Source organism: Prionailurus bengalensis, chromosome B1, assembly GCF_016509475.1.
Source record: "Prionailurus bengalensis isolate Pbe53 chromosome B1, Fcat_Pben_1.1_paternal_pri, whole genome shotgun sequence".
Classification (NCBI taxonomy): Eukaryota; Metazoa; Chordata; class Mammalia; order Carnivora; family Felidae; genus Prionailurus; species Prionailurus bengalensis.
The window spans coordinates 16241861-16266678 of record NC_057344.1 but is presented as its reverse complement, the minus strand read 5'-3'; the positions used below and the strand labels follow the sequence as shown (position 1 = coordinate 16266678).

The 24818-nt window shown below is 39.4% G+C and overlaps 1 protein-coding gene across 1 annotated transcript; it reads left to right on the top strand.

The window, feature by feature from the left end:
• The first annotated feature begins 70 nt into the window (after positions 1-70).
• UFSP2 (UFM1 specific peptidase 2) lies at positions 71-24785 on the top strand. Its single transcript, XM_043558687.1, has 12 exons — positions 71-179; positions 3351-3429; positions 5588-5771; positions 5853-5919; positions 8576-8733; positions 9115-9307; positions 10934-11080; positions 14074-14238; positions 14491-14615; positions 16496-16572; positions 17300-17424; positions 24629-24785. The coding sequence occupies exons 1-12, from the start codon at positions 177-179 to the stop codon at positions 24713-24715; spliced, it is 1410 nt and encodes a 469-aa protein (XP_043414622.1). The 5' UTR covers positions 71-176; the 3' UTR covers positions 24716-24785.
• The last annotated feature ends 33 nt before the right edge of the window (positions 24786-24818 follow it).

The window sequence follows — 24818 nt, the reverse complement described above, 5'->3', positions numbered from 1 at the left end:
CGCCCCATTATCCCCCCGCGAGATGTAATGGGATACGCCCCCATGACGTTGCTGCGAGGCATGTTGGGAATTGTAGTCAGCCTTCCGAGGCCCCGTCCCTGGAAACACCAGTTCCGGGCCAGCGAGCTGAGCCCTAGGGCAGACGTCAGAGTCCTTGTCTTCGCCACGTCGCAGACATGGTGAGTACCTCTGCTCGCCATCGCCGCTTGTGTTTCCCCTCGGGTTTCGGTAGCCTCCATGGCTCCACAGCCTTTGGAAGGAGCTGGTCCTGCCAGGGCCCACGGTGGCAGCTGCGAACTCCGTGGTCTCAGCCGGGGGACAACTGCCCGACACTACCTGGAATACCCCAGCTCAACGTTAGGATCTGCGCTGCCCGCGCCTCCTTCTTGTGTATGCATTTTGAGAACGAGGGATTATATTAGGCGTTTTTGAAGGTTTGAAGAAGTATTGGACCCGGGAAAGATACGAGTAACTTTCTTTAAAGACGGCCCAAATTTGTTATCTCCAGCTTTTACAACTGGATTCCAGGGGCGCCTGGGTGGCTCAGTCAGTTAAGCGTGTCACTCTTGATTTCTGCTCAGGTCATGATCTCAGGTCAGATCGCAAGGGCTCTGCGATGACTGCAGAGACTGCTTGGGATTCTCTCTCTCTTATCTCTGCCTCTCCCCTGCTCGCACCTATCTCTCAAAATAAAAAAGTAAACATTAAACTAATTTTTTAACTGTATTCCGAGCTCTACATCTGCAGATCTACTAGTTGTACCTTCACTCAGATAATTCATATGTATTTCATTTAAAAAAATTGTTTTTAATGTTTATTTATTTTTGAGACAGAGCATGAGCGGGGAAAGGGCAGAGACAGAGGGAGACATAGAACCTGAAGCAGGCTCCAGGCCCTGAGCTGTCAGCACAGAGCCCTAGGTGGGGCTGGAACTAACAGACTGTGAGATCGTGACCTGAGCGGAAGTCGGTGGCTTAACCGACTGAGCCACCCAGGCTCCCCAATTCATATGTATTTCAAACTCCGCAAGTTCAAAACTGATTCATTATTTCCACCTCCCGGCATCCCACAACCGCTCTTCCTCCACTGATCCCCAGCTTGGTAAATGGTACCGACACCCAGCGTGTTGTGCATGCCAGAAACCTGGAAATCCTCCTTGACACCTTCCTCTTAACTCCTGCACATCTGATCAAAAATCAGATCCTATGCATTCTTACTCCTACATGGCTGTCAATTGTCATTCACTCTACTGCAACCATCCCTGTCCTTGCCACCATCAGATCTAACCATCTGTGACAGTCTTTTAAATTTTTGAAGCAGATCAGGGGCGCCTGGGTGGCGCAGTCGGTTGAGCGTCCGACTTCAGCCAGGTCACGATCTCACGGTCCGTGAGTTCGAGCCCCGCGTCGGGCTCTGGGCTGATGGCTCAGAGCCTGGAGCCTGTTTCCGATTCTGTGTCTCCCTCTCTCTCTGCCCCTCCCCCGTTCATGCTCTGTCTCTCTCTGTCCCAAAAATAAATTAAAACGTTGAAAAAAAAATTAAAAAAAAAATAAATAAATTTTTGAAGCAGATCTTCACCAATCTATGCCGCTGCTTGGAATGGGTTCTCCCCTCTACACCCCCATCTTTCCTTTGGAATTGTTAATACTCACACCTACTTACCCTTCACATCTCAGCTTAACTGTTATTTCTTCAGAGAGGATCTCCGTTCAGAAGCCTAGGGAGATCCTAGTCCTTTCACTGAAGATCTTTTGTGGAATCTTCACAACAACCCTATGAAATAGGTTTTTTTTCCAATTTTACAGAACAGTACAAAAGTACTGAGTGACTAGTTACTTTGTGCAAAATCATATAGTGTAAATTTGCCCTTGCCTGTCTTTCTAAATTTTCTTTTTCGGTATCTTGCATTGTCATTAAGTATTTTTTGTTCAAATGGGTGCCTAAAATTTTCTATGGTAGTATTGTTCTTTATTTAACTGACTTCTTATTGGTAACTATTTAAGTGGCTTCCAAAAAAAATTTTTTTTGCTATGATGAACAACAGTATGTTAAGTGGACAACATTGAAGCTCATTTTCACTGAACTTCGATTATTTCCTTAGCACAAATTCCAGAAATAGAACTGGGGCAAAGGGTATACCCTTTCAACAGGTTAGTTTGTGGAATAAATAAAAACAATCACCCTTTTAAACATGTGAGGAGGGAATTGTAAAGAGAAAAATGGTAATGGTACCTACTTCATGATGTTCTGAGGATGAGAGTTAATACCTGTCTGGCCACTTAGCATAGTGACTTTTACAGTTTAAGAGCTCAATAAATGCTAGTATCTATTCATTTATTTTAAAATAGGGTTCGTAATGTGTAGTGTGGTTCTTCAGCCTGTTTGGGACCTATTTTGAGTATCTGATGAAAGCTTTGAAACCTCATCTCAGAAATTCCCTTCCTCTTTTTCTCCCCATTCCCCACAAAATGATACCTGTCATTTGTCATATGTCATCAACTCCTCGAAATTCAACATATAAACTCATATTAGGAACTACTAATAGGTTCCATTTCACATGGGCTTTTTCCCTTTATAAGGTGCAAGATTTTCCTATGCTACTAAATATTCTTCTAAAGCATAGAGATTCTTCATGACTGTATAGTATTCGTAATTATTTCCCCAATCTCCCGCTGTTAACATTTAGTTTAACATCCTTATGCCGGGGCCTTTGTGTGCTCTGCAAATTTCTTTAGACTAAATTTCTGAATGCAGAAATCACTAGGCCGAGAATTTGAGTATAAGACTTTTGATTCTTATGGCCACATTGCCCTCTGAAGAAGAGTTCTACAGTTCACATCCCCACCATTATGATGTGTCAGTTTACTCTCATTGTCTTGACCACCACTGTCATCATATTAGATTCATCGTTCTTGTCCGGTTCTTAAACTAGTTCTTCACCATTGATGTTTTCATGTCATTCTTAAACTCGTTGTGAAGACCATAATTTGGAAATACTGTTTTAAATCAGTGGTCCTCAACCTTTTTATATTAGAATCACTGGCACAGAGGAGCTTTTAAATATCCCTGTGCCTAGACCGTCCCAGATCATTTAATCACAATCGCTGGGGTGCAGCCCGGGTGTAAGTACTTTAAGCTCCTCAGGTGACTTCAATGTGGAACAAAGATTAAGAACTCCTGATTTAGAATTTAGGGTGTTTTGTTTTTCTGCAAAAAACAGAATTAACTCATGAAATAATTTGAAGAATACAGGTTAATTAATGCCTTAGCCCAATCTCAGATACAGTCTCATTTGTATGAGGATGAGTTTGTTTTGTTTTACGATGGAATTTTGGTTCTCTTTGTCTTAGGTGATTTCAGAGACTGTGGATGTACTCTTCAGAATAAGAGGAGGCCTTGATCTAGCTTTTCAGCTAGCTACTGCTAATGGTAGGTCTGACAAAAAAACAAAAAACAAAACAAAAAAACTTCTCTTTTTTTATTATAAAATTGATGATGAAATATACCAAGATTCTCTTTATTTTGCAGATGAAACTAAGTGAGAGATAGGATGAATAAACTAAAATCATATGGTTAGTAACTTATATAAATTGGATTTAAACTTAGGGATTGTGTTCCAGCACCACCACTAGCCCATAAGGTTCCTCTAGGCAAATTAGGAAGATGTCCCCCTTTTTAAAAAAGTTCACTGCCCACTGGTGAAAAATTGTCACTATAAATATGAATATAAATGAGCACAATGTAAATGAGGCACCCAGATTTATGCATCGCAGACTTGCACCTGTGCATAACCCTGAGTCTCCACAGCCCACTCTCTTCAAGGTTATGTTGTGTGGGAATGGTACAAGAATTCTATGGGGGAAAACTCAGCAGAGTTTGTATAAAGCAAATTCTAGGATGTCTTCCTGTTTCTGATTTGGGCTAAGGCCACAAACGGAGGTAAAGAATATCAGAGGAGAAAGATGAGGAGTTGTATTTGAGATGTGTTTCATATAAGATGCCAGAGTAATCAAGTGCAGATTCCCAGCAGGCATTTGGTAATTTGAATGCAAAACTTAAGGGAGAGTGGTCAGGACTGGAGATCGAGAATATCTCTGAAGGATGATAAGCCACACCACGATAATAAATAAAATCACTCATGAAAAGTATGATGGGTGGTGTCAGAAGCCAAAGAGAAGTTCAGAAAGATAAGGAATGAAAAGTGCTAAGTTCCTTGAAGGAGATCACTAGCTGGCCATCGTTTCCATGGAAATAGGAAGGGAAAGAATGCATAATGTTCTTTCTGACACTGTAGATGCTTTTTACCTAGTAATTAATGTATTTGAGCTTGTCTTTTGATTTATTATATTCCTACTATATCAGTCTTTCAAACACGCAAAGAAGAGAATCATTAATGAGAATATATAGAAGAAGGAGGTACTTAACTTTAAAGACTTCACAATTTTTTTAGATTACATTACCTCATGGACCTTCAGGGATAAACAGAAGATAATCGAGGAATTAAGTTTATCTTTTGTAGTGCAGCTGAAAATCTTTAAATTCAGCTTTCTGAAACAGATCAAGATGTCTTAAAATCTGACTTGTTACAAGTAATCTTTTCTCTACCACAACCCCAAGGTATTTATTTATCAAGATATCAATGTAATAGTTAAATAAATATTGTAATCACAAGGTTAAATAGGTTTAGGATTTAAGAGTATTAAGCTAGGCCAAGTATATAGTATCTTCTTTAAATATATCTTCTTGAACCATGAAAATGTTTTACATATTCCAAAATTGTATTAAATTAAAAGGAAATCCTCCTACATTGCTGGCGGGAATATAAAATGGTGCAGCTCCTTTGGAAACAGTTTGGCAGCTCCTTGAAAATGTTCAATGTAGAGTTAACCCTATGACCCAGCAATTCTACTCCTAGGTAGAGAATACAGCAAGCACTTCCTAAGAGAGTTGGAAACATCCACACGATAACTTGCACACAAACGTTCGTAGCATTATTCATGAGAGCCAGAAAGCAAAGAGACAACCCAAATGTGTTTCCGCTTTGAATGGATAACCAAACTATGTGGTATCTATACAAGGGAGTTTTATTCGGCCATAAAAAGAAATGAAGTACTGATTTATGCTACAATATAGATGAACCTTGAAAATACTATACTGGGTGAAAGGTGGACGTGGACGCATGATGTGTCATTCCATTTGTAGGAAGTATCCAGAATAGGCCAATCTATAGAGACAGTGGATTAGCGGTGCCACGGGTAAGTGCAGAGGGAACGGGGAATGAGTGCTGTTAAGTACAGGTTAAGTACAGGGTGATGACAGTGTTCTGGAATTAGATAGTGATGGTTGTAAAACCTTGTCAATATGCTAAATCAAGTGAGTTGTACATGTTGAAAGGATGGATTTTTGTGGTCAATGACTTTTATCTCAATTTTTCAGAAATAAAGGCAAAATGATTTTTTTATTGAATCTGGGGAATAGTTCTTGGGAGTCAGTTTTACTCTGCTCTACTTTTGTGTGTTTAGAACCATTCGTGTTGAAAAGCTTAAAATTCGTCTTAATAACTTCTATTTATGTTCTTTTAATTTAGAAATATTTATCAAGAAAGCACTAAAACATGTGCTAAGTGACCTGTCAACCAAGCTTTCTTCAAATGCACTTGTGTTCAAAATTTGCCACAGTTCGGTGTACATATGGCCCAACAGTGACATAAACACCATCCCAGGAGAGTTGGCTGACGGTTCTGCTTGTAAGACCATAATGCGCTTTATTCAGTGAGTATGTTTGAAAACTGCTAGAAATGTTTTCAGAACATCACTGCACATTATAAACATCTTTGTGTATTAAAAATTTAGCTTTGAACAGGAAGAAGATACAAAACGAAAATTTATGAGAAAGAAAGACAAAAGGTTATCGGACATGGTAAGCAAATCACCTGTCTTCTCAGTTAAAAATGTTTAATCCTTGAATTTGGAGTGGAGTGAGATATTAGAGATTATTTAATCCAACTCTGTTATTTTTCACAGGTCAGATTATTGAGGTCCAGAAAGAGTAAATGACTTTCCAGAGGTCATATTTCTGCTTTATGTGTCGAAGCTTTTGTTCCATATTAATACATATCTTAAAGGTTTTCTTCGATGCTTTCTTTGCTCCCACAAAAAGTATACAACTCAAGTATGTTTACAAATTATATAAAAATAAATAAAACGGAATTGTTCTGAAACATGATAGTGACACATTATGCTATGAGATAGTAAGAAATAATTTACTTTTCTTCATATTGTTCTTAGTTCTGTTGCTTTTTTTTTTTTTTTTTTTTTTTAAATTTTTTTTTTCAATGTTTATTTATTTTTGGGACAGAGAGAGACAGAGCATGAACGGGGGAGAGTCAGAGAGAGAGGGAGACACAGAATCGGAAACAGGCTCCAGGCTCTGAGCCATCAGCCCAAAGCCCGACGCGGGGCTCGAACCCACGGACCGCGAGATCGTGACCTGGCTGAAGTCGGACGCTTAACCGACTGCGCCACCCAGGCGCCCCGGTTCTGTTGCTTTTTTGAACCAGTGTTATTGAGTACTTGCCATATGCCACAAACTTGGCAGATACTGGACGTGAAAAGTGGAGCTCCTTTAAGGGAGGAAGTTGTATCAAGTTAACATGACTGCAGTGTTTTTCTAGGCTGTTACGGGAAAATGACATGAGGTTAGAGAGGTGGGCAGGGGCCACCTCAGAAGAAGCTGAACTAAACCCACAGCCATGGTAATGGAGAGGAGGGAGTGGAGACAAGAGATATCTAGGGGATGCAATGGATTATGCTTGGAAACGAATTGGATATGGGATGCCCAGTTTCTTGCTTGGGTAAAGATGGATGAAGGGGAGGACATGAGGTCAGTTTCGGTCATGTTGTTTGAGACACCAATGAGATGTCCTCGTGAGCTGTTGGATTTACAAATATGGAATGTACAAAAAAACTGGGCTGTCGATCAAATGATTTGAGAATTACCAGTAGTTGGAGCTTGACATTTTGAGTAGTACAGGTCAGTTATTTTGTAGAATGCTCCTCAGTTGGGATGTGTTAGGCTTCCTCGTGATTAGATTCAGGTGGTACACTGTTGGTAAGAATATGGCAGAAGTAATGTCACGTCCCCCTCAGTATATCATATTAAAGAGTCTTCTGCTATTGTTGATGTTAAAACTCTGATCGCTTACTTAATGCAGTGTCTGCGGGTTTTCTTCTCTGTGAGGACACTATTTTTTCCCTTATATGTAGTTAAGTGAGGCTTACTTTGTGTATCTTCTGAGGCTATATTTACGTATCCTATTCCTTACCAAAGTTTTACTCACCACTTCAGTTGGAATTGGTAATTTTTACCTGAATCCAACATTAACCTGATGGTTGCAAAGTGGTGATTTTCTATCATTTCCTTCCACATTTATTACATGAAATTATACCATAATGAAGAGCTTTGCTTTTCTTTAATTTATTATAAACATGGAAGCATAGGTTCCCATTTTATGCCATGAGTTACAATCTGTTACTCTCATTAGTTATTTGGATGCTCACATTTTATAAGATTTAGCCAATGGAAGCTTCCTTAAGCTAGCTCCAATGTCCTTTTGACACTGTATTTTTGAATACTTCCTACTTCATTCCCCAAGGTGTTCTAGGCACATCATGTACTGTCCCTGTTCCAGCTCGGGAATCAGCCATTTCTCCATTTCTTCATCTATGTAAATCCTATTTGTATTTCCAATTCTACACCTACCTCACACGGCTCATAAATGTTTTCCAGTGAGAAACCTAGCTTCCAGTATCCTCAATATTTTTCCAGATTTGTTCAAAACAGAAAGTGTCTTCAGAGTTGTTATTGTATACCCCTGTCAAAATCAAACCTACTAATAAGAGTTCAATATTTGTTTATAGTTCTTTGTGTCTTTAGACCAGGGGAATATAGTTGTAACGTATGTTTAAAAGTTCCTTTGGTATCTTGTTCATTTGATTTTTTTTTTTTTTACTTTAAATCTCTAAAAAAGTAGAGAGAATACTGTATGAATACTGGTGAAGCTGTGTCAGCTTCAGTGTTTATCAGTGCGCGCGCACGCACACACACACACACACACACACACCCAGATACACACACACAAATGTTTAAAAAAAATGTTTATCCACACATGGTCAGTCTGATTTCATCTTCATCCCCACTCACTCTCCACCTTCCCTCAGATTATTTTGAAGCAGAGAAGACTTTTTTTTTAAAGATAAGATTTGTGCTTTTATTTATTCATTTTTAAAATGTTTGTTTTGAGAGAGAGGGAGAATACGGGGGAGGGACAGAGAGACAGGGAGAGAGAGAGAATCCCAAGCAGGTTCTGTACTCAGCGCAGACAAGATCTTGACCTGAGCCAGAATCAAGAGTTGGACGCTTAATTGACTGATCCACCCAGACACCCCTACGATTTGTGCTTTTAAACAATTTACTGTCATACAGCTTTATATGGCCCTTAAAAAGTCCTTTTACTTGCCCTTAATATTTAATGTTCAATGTGCTATAGGTTGACTATTACTGTTTATCTTTATAGCATCAAATAGTAAATATAGATCTTATGCTGGAAATGTCAACCTCTTTGGGAGCCGTAACCCCCATCATTGAAAGAGAAAGCGGGGGGCACCACTACGTTAGTATGATTTTACCCGTTGATGTAGTTCTATCTGTTGCTCCGGAAGAAACCTGGGGAAAGTAAGTATTTTGTCTTACTACTGCATTTGAATGAGCACTCCTCCCCAAAGTAATCAGAGTCGGTTTTTAAATATCATATAGGCATATCCAGGATTGTTGTAACTTTTACTGTGATTTATTCCTTGCTTATTATTAAACTGAGTCATCTAGTAAGTAAATGTTTATTTAGAGGATGTAGGGTAGTGTGCAAAACCTAAAGGGTTTTCCCTTTACCTATACTCAGAAATACACAGTTTACTTCACTATGCATAATTTAGACTTCCTTTCATAAACCTGGTCCAATCAAGTGTTTTACTGTATTTGAGATGTATTTACTCTCCACTCTCATTTTTCATAGCCATTATAACTTTCGTTAATGCCCTTGAATATTTCCCTCCACAGAGTTCGTAAACTTCTAGTTGATGCAATTCATAATCAACTAACTGATATGGAGAAGTGCATTTTGAAATATATGAAAGGAACATCTATTGTGGTTCCTGAACCACTGCACTTTTTATTGCCAGGGGAAAAAAATCTTAAAACAATTTCATATCCATCAGGAATTCCAGATGGTCAGCTGCAGTCCTATAGAAAGGTAAAACCAATTCACCTGTTCTTAGAGAAAATATGACCATGACTCATTTCGTTTTTACTTAAACATTTCTAATCAATGGAAATTATTTTGTGATTTAAGAGGAAAGTGTGGAAGCAGACTGTTATTTTTACATGTTATGTAATTTCTGTTCACATAGAACTTTTTAAAAAGTGGTATTAATGAAAAAATGCTAAACCATATGTAACATTTTGATTTCGTACATTCAGTGTGGTTCATATGTTCTGTGAAATTTTTCCATAACAAAGTACAGAAATGAAGAGATACTTACATGCCTGGAGCTGCTGATGAGTGTTTAGAAATAAACTGCTTTCCCCTTCTGTTATTTTAAGATTTGTGAAAGAGACAAGATTACAGTCAGAGAAGGGAAGTTAGGATTTATGCTAATTCTAATTAGGATTTTAGTAATACTTCATCCCCCATGTTCCACCGTTATTTGGGTTTCACTAGAGGTATTTTGAAGAAAACATGATCAGCATTAAAAGAACTGAGATTGATGAAATGACTGGTTTTGGAATGCATATTTTTGATGTCTGGTCTTGCCTGGCACCCATCCAATTATACTGTGGGAACATCTTCCTCATCCCCCTGGGAAGAGGTGTCATACTGTAACCCTCTGCACCCTCTGTAAGTGTTGCTGGCGGAATTGACCTGCAAAGGCACCACGTCATCCCATTCAAACTGCAAGATACGTGGGAGATACAAAAAAGGAAAATGCCGGACTTTACAAAGTAACTGTCACACTTTTATACAGTTGGGAAAATTTTGCATTTTAAACACGTATGTGCATTTTAATTTTGATGCCATATTGGTTGGTTTCCTACCACCGAATTTCTACTTCATAATTTAATCACCACCCCTTGTGTTTGTGAAGCACTCTAAGCATGATTTTTCAAAATACTGTCCCATAATTCTATTATTGTTCATTATAATTTACTCATTTGCAAGGCTGTTTCAAAACCAGTCTTTAGCCTGGATGTGTTTTAACAGATTGTGTTATAGTAAATAATTAATTTGAAATTATCTTACTTCTCTCACTCTGACAAATTACAGCTGGCCCTTGAACAACACGGGTTTGAAGTGCAGGGATCCTCTCGTACATAGATTATCTTCAGTAAATACAATCCAGCACTATAAATGTATTGTCTCTTCCATACGATGTTCTAAATAACGTTTTCTTTTCTGTAGCTTACTTTATTGTAGGAATGCAGTATACGATACATATAACATACAAAATATGTATTAATCATTAATGTGTTTATAAGGCTTCCAGTCAACAGTGGCTATTCAGTTTTTGAGGGGTCAGTGTCTCTAATCCCCGCATTGTTCAAGGGTCAACTGCATTTTCATTTTTTCTGCGTTCCCTTCCCATTTTTACCCATATCCATAGAAAAACATAAATAACTCTCATTTGGTTTTAGTTTGTTATTATATTATTATTCTATATGCTATCATATTATATTAGTTTAGTGAATTATGTGTGTTTGATAACTTTTATAGCCAGTATATAATTAGTTTTGTTTTATCTCTTTAGCTTGAGTTTGTTTACTGATAAGGAATCTAAGTTATTTAACTTTTTTCTCTTCTACTGATTCTGATTTCATTTAGGAGTTACATGACCTCTTCAATCTGCCTCATGACAGACCTTATTTCAGAAGGTCTAATGCTTATCACTTTCCAGATGAACCATACAAAGATGGTTACATTAGAAATCCACACATTTATCTCAATCCACCTAACATAGAGACTGGTATGGTGAGTTTAATAATTATTTATAGAGTCAACTGATCATCAGTGTCAGTGGTGGGTTTTTTGGTTTTTCTTGGCTCTTTGTATCCAGTGGAAATTATAAGGATTTATTCATAATGTCTGTCGTCTCTAAAACAAAATTTACCACCCATTTCTTTTAATAATCATTGCTTAAGATAGTAGTAATTCACAGTAGTCTAAAAAGGTCAGGTATAGGTATTATGTACCACATTTTTCCTACTAAAATTCCATTCCCCAACTTATTTAAAAGCCTTGCCCCCATCTGTTCCATTTATTTTCATTCTGAACCTGAGAAATCACACTAAGTAGGCTAAGTATTCTACCCAGGGCATGCCGTGGCAGGAGTCTGGTTAGGGCCTGCAACACGTTTCCTGTGCTTCACGGCCCTGGTTGCAGGTGGTGGCTCCTCACTCACGGCAGCTCAGGTAAGAGTGGACTGGTGGAGTGTGGGGAGGGTTCTTTGCGGGGTTTGAGTAGGGCCAGTAAGCAGGGGCTCGGGGCCATCCGAGAACAGGAACGCGTGCTCGGCCGGCCTCCTAGAACTTAGCAGCCCTGTGACCGGCAGCCACCTGTCTCAGGCCCCTGCTGCTCCTTGGTGGCATTTCTGCTGCTTTCTGTGGGTTTGCTTTGATCCTAACTGGCCTGCTTTTCTCAGCCTCCATTTCTTCATCGCTGAAGCCTGTGTGTAATTTTTTCCTGCCCTCCTCAGAGCTGCTCACTGCCCACATCATTTAAGGTCCATTCCCTTAAACTCAGGCCGCCGAGAGAGGAAACTTAATTGTCCATCATGTCATGGCATTTATTCAGTATCTGCTGAGTCTCTGTGTGCTTTGTAAGGAAATCTTATTAAAAATGAACATATACGGGGCGCCTGGGTGGCTCAGTCGGTTGAGCGTCCGACTTCAGCTCAAGTCACGATCTCGCGGTCCGTGAGTTGGAGCCCCGCGTCGGGCTCTGGGCTGATGGCTCAGAGCCTGGAGCCTGCTTCCGATTCTGTGTCTCCCTTTCTCTCTGCGCCTCCCCCATTCATGCTCTGTCTCTCTCTGTCTCAAAAATAAATAAATGTTAAAAAAAAAATTTTTTTTTAAATGTATGTGCTTTGTAAGGAAATCTTATTAAAAATGAACATATGCTACAATGTCTATGTAGAGGACTTCGGGGACCACATCAGTAGGCTGAAATCCAGGTGTCAGCAAGGTCAGGCAGCTTCTAGACACTTTAGGGGAGAATCTATCCCTGCCTCTTCCAGCTTCTGGTGGCTGCATCACTTCCTGTCAGCCTCTGTGGTCATGCTGCCTTCTCTTCTCCTCCTCTGTGTTAGAGTTCCTTCTCCACTCCCTCGCAAGGACACTTGTGGTTACATTCAGGGCCTATCTTGATAGTCCAGGCAAATTTGCCCATATGTTAAGACCCTTGATTTAATCATATCTGCAAAGGCCTCCCTCAAACTTTTTTTCTTTTTTCTTTTTGTTCTTGTTTTCTGTTTTGACCATGTAAGGTAGCATTCACAGGTTCCAGAGATTAGGAGATAGATATCATTTGGGGACCATTTTTCAGTCTACTGCAATGTTCTAGTTATAAATTTTCTGTGTGTGCTTGAGAAGAAAATATATTGTCTAATTGTTGGGTGAGGATTCTGTATTTGTCCATGCCTCTTCCTAGCTAATTTAAGCCAAAAAATGATAGTACCAGTTTGTGGTGGGAGGTGGGGAACATGTATTCTTTTTTAATGTTTATTTTATTTTTTGAGAGAGAGACACAGCATGAGCGGGGAAGGGGCACAGAGAGAGGGAGACACAGAATCCAAGCAGGCTCCAGGCTCCAAGCTGTCAGCACGGAGCCTGAGTTGGGGCTGGAACTCACTAATCATGAGATCATGACCTGAGCTGAAGTTGGAAGCTCAACCGACTAAGCCACCCAGGCGCTTAATATTGCTTTATACAACAAGAAAGAAGTTATATGATCTTGGCCTTTATTTAAGGATTTGTTTTTAATGTTTATTTTATTTTTTGAGAGAGAGAGAAAGAGCATGAGCGGGGGAGGGGCAGAGAGAGAGGGAGACACAGAATCTGAAGCAGGCTCCATCTAGGCTCTGAGCTGTCAGCACAGAGCCTGACGTGGGGCCCTAACTCACAGACCCTGAGATTGTGACCTGAGCTGAAGTCGGCCGCTTAACCGACTGAGCCACCCAGGTTCCCCTCTTTAAATAGCATACCTGGGTTTTAATCAATGGCAGGTTTACAAAATTGGAGAAACATTCTTCACATGTCCCATTATGTGGACCCTTTGTTTGTTCATTCCTTCCTTCATCATTTATTCAACAAATATTTACTGGCTATGAACCATTAGCCAGGCCCGCTGGAGAAGCTTAGGCCCAGAAATAAATAAGACACAGTACTTGCCCTTATTGAACTCACATATTAGTGTAGTTAGACAGAGATTTAAAAAGTAATAAGTAATGGGTCAAGTAGTGCTTTGGGAAAAAAAAAAAAAAAAAAAAAAAGCAGGAGAGAGAGTAATAGCCAGGGCAAGAGGTGGGTGGTGAGGGAATAAGCATGCCATGTTTAGGTTGGATGATCACAAAGGCCTCTGACATTTGAGCAGAGACCTGAGTGAAATAAGGGTGCAGAGCTGCAAAACTGGGAAAAGAGTGTTGCAGGCAGGGAGAACCATAAGGCTCTGAGATCAGATTGTCCCTGGCATATCTGAACCTAAAACAGAGCATGCAACAGAGGAAAGCCAAGATGAAACTGCCAGAGGGCGGGACTTAACAGGCCTGACAGCCTATGGTAAGGACTTTAGACATTTAATAAAAAGCCAGGAGGGTATAACGTTCAACTATAGTTATCAAGGCATTTTTATAAGGAATTACAGTAACAGTCTAGCTCTGAGAACAGTAAACTTGGCTTGGGTATATTATAGAATATATGCATCTATCTTAAGTTTAATATGTTACTCTATTTCTTCTTTTTATATAGATTCATGTGGTCCAGGGCATATACAGTTATCATCACTACATGCAGGATCGGACGGATGACAGTGGCTGGGGCTGCGCTTACCGATCTCTGCAGACCATCTGCTCTTGGTTCAGACACCAGGGCTACACAGAGAGACCCATTCCAACGCACAGAGAAATTCAGCAGGTACAGAACATGCCATTTAAAATTATAATCAATTGTACGTTTCATGACCCCTTAATGTACTACTAACAATTATTATTACCTCATGGTACACACAGACTTTTTTCTGTTTTGAAGGAAAAAAATATATACCTGTAATCGGAAAAAAAGGTCCTAAATAGAGTTTTTAATGGCTGTCTTGTGTATGGTTTTTTTTGTATTTTTAAATTTTAAATACGTATTTTTTTTGTATTTTTAAATTTTAAATACGTAAAGGCTCTAGTTGATGCCGGGGACAAACCAGCAACATTTATCGGATCACGGCAATGGATTGGATCTATCGAGGTGCAGCTGGTACTGAACCAACTGATTGGAATAACATCAAAAATACTGTTTGTCAGGTGAGGATGCTAAGAAATTAGTGAAATCATTTCAAACCAAGATTGTCATTTTATTAAAATAATAAGAAAACTAGATCTTTTTCTCCTTTCTCTTCCTCCACATTCTTTCTCCCCTCCCTGTTGCTTCATTGCTTTATTAATCCCATTTATTTATTTATTTATAATTTTTTTTAATGTTTATTTTTTGAGAGAGAGACAGACAGAGTACAAGCAGGGGAGGGGCAGAGAGAGAGGGAGACACAGAATCTGAAGCAGGCTCCAGGCTCTGAGCTGTCAGCCCAGAGCCCGACAGGGGGCTCAAACCCACAAGCTGTGAGATCATGACCTGAGCCAAAGTCAGATGCTTAACTGACTGAGCCACCCAGGCACCCCTAATCCCATTTTTTTAAACCCTGAGCTTTTTTTGGTTATTTTTTAGAAGACTTTGAGTCAATGAGTAAATTTCGTGATATATGCTTGTATGGTCTAGACTTAATTTTAGCCTAGAAGAGGAAAACTTGGGAATATGTCAACTTTGACTGGAGTTACATAAAATCAAATTTTTTTATCCTCAAGTCTTTAAAAAGTCTTCAAAGGAGAAAATCAAATGTTGATCTATGACTGCCCTTTTTGTGTAACTCCTGCTCTTTTTCTAAGATGTCAGTGAACTAATAATGTGTCCAAATAATATATTCATTTTTTTCCAATACATCTTAACCATAATTCTAGCATTAAAATATGAGCAAATATTAGTTAAATAAGATTAATTTCTATGACCGTAAGTAGCTTACTCCTTGTTTATGAGCTTATGTTTTATTTTTTCCTAAGTTTATTTATTTTAATAGAGACTGAGAGAGCATAAGCCAGGGGAGGGGCAGAGAGAGAGGGAGAATCCCAAGCAGGCTCCATGCAGTCTGCACAGAGCCTGATTCAGGGCTTGAACTCAAGAAACCATGAGATCATGACCTGACATGAAACCAAGAGTTGGACGCTCAACCGACCGAGCCACCCAGGCGCCCCTATGAGCTTGTGTTTTAAATACATTTTCTATTACAACAACCTCAGTAGATACAGTAACACCATCCTTTTTTGTGCATGTGCTTTTGTCCAAGTTCATCTGATTTCACACTTGCAGTTTGGATTGGCTCTGGAAACCAATACTAACAAATAAATGATAGATTAAGTATTGAAGCATATGGTGCTCAAAAAGTGAGCATTTTGGCCCCTTAAAACTTTACACATGCCTTACTAAGAAGGTAAGGATTAGCACCACTTGGCCCGTCCAATCTAAAAAATAACCTCCCTTCATCTGACCATCTTTCTCTCTTCTCAAAAATACGAATTGTATAGGACATTGAAATATCCCTAAAAATAGTATGTCGTACTTGAAAACATCTTGCAGTTTTCATGTTGGCCTCACAGATATTGTCTATTTTAGTCCCAAAGCTCCTGTCGTGTAGACAGGGCAGGGTGATTGGTCCCGATTTAAAGATAAGGAAATACAGACTGAGTCTGATGGCAAGAAGACAAGAACCCAGGACTTAAAACTCATTTTTCCAAAATTAAATCCATCCATAAGAGCCCACTGGGCATCAATGTGACCACTTTTACTCCCCAGTTAAAAATCCAGACCCTTCTTTATGCAGTTGCAGAAGCAAAGGAACAGGGTCTCCTTACTTCTTTCCTAGCATGTTTAGTGGCCTTAAATATTTTAAGAGGTTATGGTGCTTTAAATTGCTCTCAGGTCAGTTCCTGACCACTTAATTGTATTTAAATTTATATCGTATTTTTTTCAGTAACCAAAAAAAGAAAACAAAAAGGTAGAAAACATTGGCTCCCTAACTCCTTAATGACTTTAGTGTGAGAAATTGTTCATCTGACAGAGAATGGTTTCTTTCTAGCCAAGGTTCTGAAATGGCCTCTCAAGGACGGGAGCTGGCTAATCATTTCCAGAGTGAAGGAACTCCAGTAATGATCGGTAAGGTGTTCTGGACATCTTGGGCTCCTTTGATAGAGTGGAGAACATGTAAAATGTATTGTTAATGTAAATAATGTCACATAAAATCAGTCATTTTTAAACCTTTCAAAATTAGCTTTTATACCGTATATATTGACCTCTGGGTATTTATTTTTCAATTTCCAAGGTGGGAAGAAAGCTAAAACAAAAGATAAAGGTTAAGAAGAGAAATGATAACTGTGTTGAAATATTTAAAGAGTTGAGAGCAGTATAGAAAAGAGGTCATTGTCACTCAGTTGAGCCTCGTAAGTCATGGTGCTGTCACTAACTTGGCTGGCTGTGTGACACTGTACAGATTGCTTCACCTCACTGGGCTGTATGTGTCAAAAGGATCAGATTAGTCGATCTAAAGATTGATGATTCTATGAGGAACAAGACTGTTCTCTTGGGAGGAGTTTAGACCCTGCATAGCCCTTCGTAAATCCAGTATCAGTAATGCCATGGATGTGGCAGTGGAATATAAACCTTATATGGTTATAAATATGATTGTATCTTTTTTGTCTTTAAAGATATAATTTTATCTTCTCAGTGTATTTGACATCATCTGTGGTCTTTTATAATATAGGCTAGTCCATTCTAATGCGATATTAGATCAATTAATAGGCAAGATAGTGCTTTTAAATTGCAATTGAGTAGCAAGTTGAGATTCATACATGCCCTCTCACAGTTCACATTTCCTCTGTTATAGGGGGAGGAGTTTTGGCCCACACAATACTAGGAGTGGCGTGGAACGAAATTACCGGGCAGATAAAATTTCTAATTTTAGATCCACATTATACAGGCGCTGAAGATCTGCAAGTTATTTTGGAAAAGGTAAGTATCTGTTTAACAGAAATGAAGATACAAGGCAAAGAACCTGGAACCAAAAGATAGCAAACTGGCTGTTAACAGAAGGACTCTAAACCGAGGGCAGTGATCCACACTATAAGGAGGTATTCTGGGGCTATAAGGAGTATCTTTCTAGGTAGGGAGAACAAGAGGAAACTAAAGTAAATTGCAAAGAAAAAACTTCAGATTTATAAACACTTTCTTAATTATTAACTTAATAATGGAACACACAGCTCATCATTATATTCCTTTGGAGATGTTACAACTTTGCATAAACAAATGTATTGAAATAGGAGGGTAGATTAAATAACCTTTATAGGGGCGCCTGGGTGGCGCAGTCGGTTAAGCGTCCGACTTCAGCCAGGTCACCATCTCGCGGTCCGTGAGTTCGAGCCCCGCATCAGGCTCTGGGCTGACGGCTCAGAGCCTGGAGCCTGTTTCCGATTCTGTGTCTCCCTCTCTCTCTGCCCCTCCCCCGTTCATGCTCTGTCTCTCTCTGTCCCAAAAATAAATAAACATTGAAAAAAAAAATTAAATAACCTTTATAATTGTATTAGTAACCAAAAATAAACTAAACGGTATGGAGGCTTGACTACTTTTAATGTATTTACATATAACTTAATCTCATTCTATAAAAGATTTGAATTGGAGACAAAATTCCAGAGTAGTCATTGATACTTACAATATCAGTTAAAGGAGGGATAAATTTAATTTATAGGCAACAAATTTACACATATGAAAACTCATACTAAAACTTTAGAAGGCAAGTATAAGACATAATTAACTTGAATTTTAACTACTATATTCTTTGCCAAATATATTAAAATTACAAAAAATGCATACAACCTTTCCAGCCATAAGCCAATGAATATATCATACTGTTACTGCCTTTTATTTTTATCATGTTGTCACTAAGTCAACATCAACATGAATGAAAAGGTTTCTCTGAACTGTGAATTTATAATTTAATTAGATCATTTTCTTATGTAAAAAGCTTTAATTAGGAGTTATAAATAATATCTTAAGTTCTATATTTAAAAACTCTAGGGGAGCCTTGGTCGCTTAAGCATCCAATATCACAGTTCATGAGATCGAGCACCTCATCGGGCTCCACAATGACAGTGATAGCCTGCTTGGGATTCTCTCTCCCTTTCTTCCTGCCTGCCCCGTTTGCTCGCCTTCTCAAAATAAATAAATACACTTAAAAAAAAAGAATACTACTAAAAATAAACTCTAGAATTTTATATTTTACTTTTTTATATATTATTCTTTTTATTTTATTTAATCCAAGTTAGTTAACATAAGTGTAATAATGATTTCAGGAAAAGAATTTGGTGATTCATCACTTATGTATCATCACACGTGTCCTAATGCCCCTTGCCCATATAGCCCATCCCCCACACAATACCCCTCCAGCAACCCTCAGTTTGTTCTCTGTATTTAAGAGTCTCTTATGGTTGTTAAATACAGAGAACAAACTGAGGGTTGATGGGAGGAGGGGAAAATGGATGATGGGCATTGAGGAGGGCACTTGTTGGGATGAGCACTTGTTGTTGTATGTAAGCAATGAATCATGGAAATCTACTCCCGAAGCCAAGAGCACACTGTATATACTAGGTTAGCTACCTTTATAGTAAATTCTATTAAAAAAAATATATCTCATGGTTTACTTCCCTCTCTGTTTTTATCTTATTTTTCCTTCGTTTCCCCTGTGTTCATCTGTTGTGTTTCTTAAATTCCACATAGGAGTGAAATCAGGTGATATTTGTCTTTCTCTGATTTATTTAGCTTAGGATAATACACTCTAGTTCCATCCATGTTGTTGCAGATGGCAAGATTCCATTCTTTTTGATTGCCAAGTAATATTCCATTGTGTATATATACCTCATCTGCTTTAGCCATTCATCAGCTGATGGACATTTGGGCTCTTTCCATACTTTGACTATTATTGTTGATAGTGCTGCTATAAACATTGGGGTGCACATGCCCCTTTGAAACAGCACACCTGTATCCCTTGGATAAATGCCCAGTAGTGCAATTGCTGGGTCGTAGGCTAGTTCTGTTTTTAGTTTTTTGAGGAACCTCCATACTGTTTTCCAGAGTGGCTGCACCAGCTTGCATTACCAAAAACAATGCAAAAGAGATCCTCTTTCTCCACATCCTCGCCAACATCTGTTGTTGCCTGAGTTGTTAATGTTAGCCATTCTGACAGACATCAGGTGGTAATCTCATTGTGGTTTTGATTTGTATTTCCCTGCATCTTTTTCATGTCTGTTAGTCATCTGGATGTCTTCTTTGGAAATATGTCTGTTCTTTTGCTCATTTCTTCACTGGATTATTTGGTTTTTGGGTGTTGACTTAGTAAATTCTTTATAGATTTTGGATACTAACCCTTTATCTGATTTGTCATTTGCAAATATCTTCTCCCATTCTGTCGGTTGCCTTTTAGTGTTGTTGACTTTTTCCTTCGCTGTGCAGGTTTTTATCTTGATGATGTCCCAATAGTTCATTTTTGCTTTTGTTTCTTTTGCCTCTGGAGACATGTCTAGTAAGAAGTTGCTGCGGCCAAGGTCAGAGAGGTTGTTGCTTGTTTTCTCCTATAGGATTTTAAAGGTTTCATGTGTTACATTTAGGTCTTTCATCCATTTTGAGTTTGGTCCAGGTTCATGCTTCTGCATGTTGCTATCCAGTTTTCCCAACACCATTTGCTGAAGAGACTGCCTTTTTTTTCATTGGATATTCTTTCCTGCTTTGTTAGAGATTAGTTGGCCTTACATTTCTGGGTCCATTTCTGGGTTCTGTATTCTGTTCCCTTGATCTATGTGTCTGTTTTTGTGCCAGTACCATATTGTCTTGATGATTACAGCATTGTAATACAGCTTGAAGTCTGGAATCGTGATGCCTGCAGCTTTGGTTTTCTTTTCCAACATTACTTTGGCTATTCAGGGTCGTTTCTGGTTCCATACAAATTTTTAGAATTGTCTGTTCTAGCTCTGGGAAGAATATTGGCGTTATTTTGATAGGGGTTCCATTGAATGTATAGACTGCTTTGGGTACTATCGACATTTTATCTTCTGTATCACTGATTTGCTGCTTTGATTGGTCCATCCTTGCCATCACAGCATCCATTCAAGATTGCATCTCAGTTATAGAATTTTTAATTTCAGCCTGACTAGGTTTTAGTTCTTTTACCTCTGCAGAAAGGGATTCTCTATTGTCTTCCATACTTTTTTCAACACCAGCTAGTATTCTTATAATTGTGGTTTTAAATTCTAGTTCAGACATCTTACTGTATCTGTGTTGATTAAATCCCTGGCCATGATTTCTTCTTGTTTTTTATTTTGGTGTACATTCCTCCCTCTCGATCTTGACCTGAGCCGAAGTCGGATGCTTAACTGACTGAGCCACTCAGGCGCTCCCCCCCCCCCCCCGCCCACTGGCAAATTTTTAAATAATAGAATAAAATAAGGAAAATAAATAAAATTAAAAATTAAAAAATTTGATCTCTTTCTGTATCCAAGAAAGAAAAAGAAAACAACAGAAGCAAAAACAAACAAACAAACAAGCAAAAGAATGCAGCCTGAATGAAGTTACATCCAGTTTCCCCAGAAACTGAAACTTTGCATCACACTCTAGTCCTTAAACAGGTGGAAGGGATTTGTCCTGGTCTTCTCCAGGATATGCCTCGAGGGTGCAGGTGGGCAGGACTTCTGGCAATGGCTCCGTTGTCAACTTGGTGGCGCTGATTAGCTCACTGGGGTCTATCCCTGTGTGCGCACATGTGCGCTTGAGGTGAAAATGGTTTCACCCAGCTCTCTAGTCTCTGGCGTGGGGATTTTGTGCCCTCACACACGTGATCAAGCACCCCTCCTTTGTTTCAGGCTCCTGCCTTTACTCTGTCTGTGTCTAAGTTGTCTGCCTGCCAGGCATGAACTCTGAGACTTCAGACTGTGCGCTCCGCTGTTTATAGAATCCTGGTGGAATTGAAACCCACTCCTTTCTCTCTCTCAATGGTTTTGGGAAACTGATTTCTTGTCCATTCCCCTGCAAGTGTTTTCACTCTTTCTCTTTCTAGCTACTTTCAGGGGGCGCAGTCCCAATACACTGCACTCTCCCCCTTTCTCTCTGTCCTCTCTCCATGAAAACAGCTCCTTACCCTCCATGGCTCTGCTGCTTTTCTCTCCGCACCATCTACCTGCCAAGTTATCTGGCTCAAATTATGCAGATTGTTGCATTAATCCTCACATCAATTTCCTAGGTTTTCAAAATGGTTTGATGCTGATCTAGCTGCATTTCAGGGATAAGACAAGGTCAGGGTCCCCATAATACTCTACCATCTTAACTCTGTCCAGGTCATTTTTTTAAAGCAGAATTCCTGGAGAATTGGGTAGTTTAACATTGAAATTGATTGGGGATACACTTTCAGAAGTTGAAAAGAACATAACTGCATGAGGTTACTAAAGCCCTGAGGATAAGGGGTTTTAGTATGTAAAGAGCTTCATTGTGTGTGGCTGAACTGTTTTATATTTCAGACTAGTAAAGTCTTTTGCTAATGCTAAGACTATCTAAATACTGACAGGATATAAGTGCATTCTGCTTTTCTCTTTCAAGACATTTGGACTTTTAAATCTATGTATGGAATGTTTTTGGCCGGTACATGCCAATGGAAGCAGTATTTACTCTTTCTTTAGCAAACTGTTTACTCATTCAGCATGAAGTACCTACCTAATATGTGCCATCCACTGTCCAAAGCAATAGGGGTATTCAAGAAGGTCTTTAAAGAGCTCTTAGTCTAGCTACAAGGACAGAGGAGATCCAAAAAGGATTCCCCAGAAAGAATATGGTTACCTAAGAGGGAGCTGGAACTCCTGTAGAGTTGTAGATCCTGTAGAGGGCTCCCTTAGACACAGTGAAAGGAAAGCAAGGCATGTTCCCCGAACTACAGTAGTTTGAACCTGAGTAGAGCTGGTTTAAGGGGTGTGTCTGGCGGGATAGTCATTGGGAGCCCTGTGAGAAACCAGGCATTTAGATTTCATCTTCTAGGCAATGAGAAACCTTATTTTAATTAGAGGTGTGATACAGATAAAATTACTTCTTTCTGGCTGGCATGAGGAACTTTGCACTAGATGGAGTTGTCCTGATAGGGTTTTCTGAAGCATCTGGATAGATCCAGTAAGGCATTGTTCCCGATTACTGTCTCTAAGGACTGTGCTGTCCTTTGCAAGTTAGATTTCCCTAGATTCTATAAAAAACCCTTTGCCGTATTGGCACACAGAAGGAGCTGTGAAGCCAAGGCCTGGCCATCGGTGGAACTATTGACTCTCACTTAACTCAACAATCTAGAGCACTGTTTTATAGTCTGTTCAGGCTGCTATGACAGAACACCATAGCCTGGGTGGCCTTACAATTCTGGAGGCAGAGAAATCCAAGGCACCGGCATGTCTGGTCTGGTGAGCCCCGCTTACTAGTTCACAGAGAGCAGTCTTTTTCAGGGTCTTCCACGTGGTAGAATGGATGAGGGACGATTCCGCAGCCTCGTTAATGAGGGCACTGATGCCATCCATGAGGGCTCCGCCCTCATAACCTAGTCCCCTCCCAAAGGCCCCCTTCTAGCTACCATCACCTTAGGGATTAGGTTTCACATGAATTTTGGGAGGACACCAACTTTCAGTCTGTAGGGGGAGCTACAGGGAGAGTTCTGTCTCCGCCTGACCTCTCTTTACCCCTTTGTGGAACTTCCCCGTTTGAAGTTCCCAGACCACTCGCCTCAAAAGGAAAGAGCAGGCTCCCCTATCTACTGCCATCAGTTGCTGGTTTGGGCACCCTCTCTACCCACTTCTTTTTTAAATATTTGAGTCTGGTTACCTGAAAAAGCCCTCAAAGATTAAAACAGATCATATAAGCCTTTTTTTCTGTTCATCAAGAAAACAGATTTTAGAACATTAAATTTATGAGAAAAAAAGTTTGCTAAAAGAGATAGTAAAAAGCTTATTTACGTATAAAAAACAGATCTCAAAGATAAATTAGCAGTTACCTGGGGGCAGGGGAACACGACTGATGGAGGATTTTTTGTTTGTTTTTTTACTTGCATTTGAAATCAGATTAAAGAACATGTCTACTGAACCCTCCAACCTCCACACTAAAAAATAGAGCTAACACACTATCTTCTGTAGAAAGCATGCACTTGAACTCTAGGTCCCTGACTGAATGCCCAGCAGCTTCCTAGTTACTTAGGGTAACTGTCACTCACCCACTGGTATTTATTTTAAGAGTCCTAGCTGGCCTCCTCAAAAGTATTTTGCAAGCAAAGCATTTCATTTCAGAATGATATAACTCAGACTAGTCATTAGCTGAGTCTTTAAGAAAATAAACCAGGGGCACGTGGATGGCTCAGGCAGTTAAGTGTCTGACTTCGGCTCAGGTCATGATCTCACGGTTTGTGAGTTTGAGCCCCGTGTCAGGCTCTATGCTGACAGCTCAGAGCCTGGACCCTGTTTCAGAGTCTGTGTCTTCCTCTCTCTCTCTGGCCCTCCCTAGCTTGTGCTCTGTCTCTCTCTAAAAAAAATAAATAAACATTTAAAAAGTTTAAAAAAAGAAAAGAAACCAATGGCCCTGAAAGAAATTTGATACGCTTTTGTATTTACAATGAGATTTTGTTTGAACGTAATTTTCTCTGCTGGGAGAAAGGATTAATAGTGATATGAAGAATGGAGAGTGGCATGATTATGGCCCAAAGACAGTGAAGGGCATCTCAAGAAGCCAGCACAGATTTCTCCCTGCTACACACATTTCCTCATAGCTAAGATGCACGGCATGGTCCCCAGACAGTCTTTAGTGGACAACTAAGAAAAACAGACTGCCAGTTCAACTATCACCTGCCATCGACTGCCAGAATTGTACATCGTAAAATCAAGGAAAATGTGGTATTTGGAGTAACAGTTACCATAAGGAATTTTTAAAAATAATTTCTAGGATTAAGTACCATAGAGTTAAAATTTTGTTAAACTCTACCTGAAATGGACCCACGTCTGTTAATGTCCATGCTTCCCAGGAGTTCAGATCTCTGACTTATACAGGTAGTCTTATTACAGGATCCAGCGGACAGAACAGGTTTTTAAAATGTTACAGTTTTGATCATGTAGTCCTATAATTTTGTAAAAGATTTTCCTTTCGCTTCTCCCAAATCTAGGGCTGGTGTGGATGGAAGGGCCCAGACTTTTGGAACAAGGATGCTTACTATAATTTATGTCTTCCTCAGCGACCAAATGTTTTCTAAAATATCTTGAACTCAGACTGTAGTAAAGTTGTGTTATAAATTTGTTAATAAAGACAAACTTTAAATCCTGGGTGTGGGTTGATGGATTAAACTACAATTTTTT

Bases quoted from the DNA above. Each gene is read 5' to 3' on its own strand.
- UFSP2 (XM_043558687.1), top strand. The intron at 5,920-8,575 runs GTAAGCAAATCA...TTATCTTTATAG, and splicing joins ACAAAAGGTTATCGGACATG to CATCAAATAGTAAATATAGA. The intron at 8,734-9,114 runs GTAAGTATTTTG...TTCCCTCCACAG, and splicing joins CCGGAAGAAACCTGGGGAAA to AGTTCGTAAACTTCTAGTTG.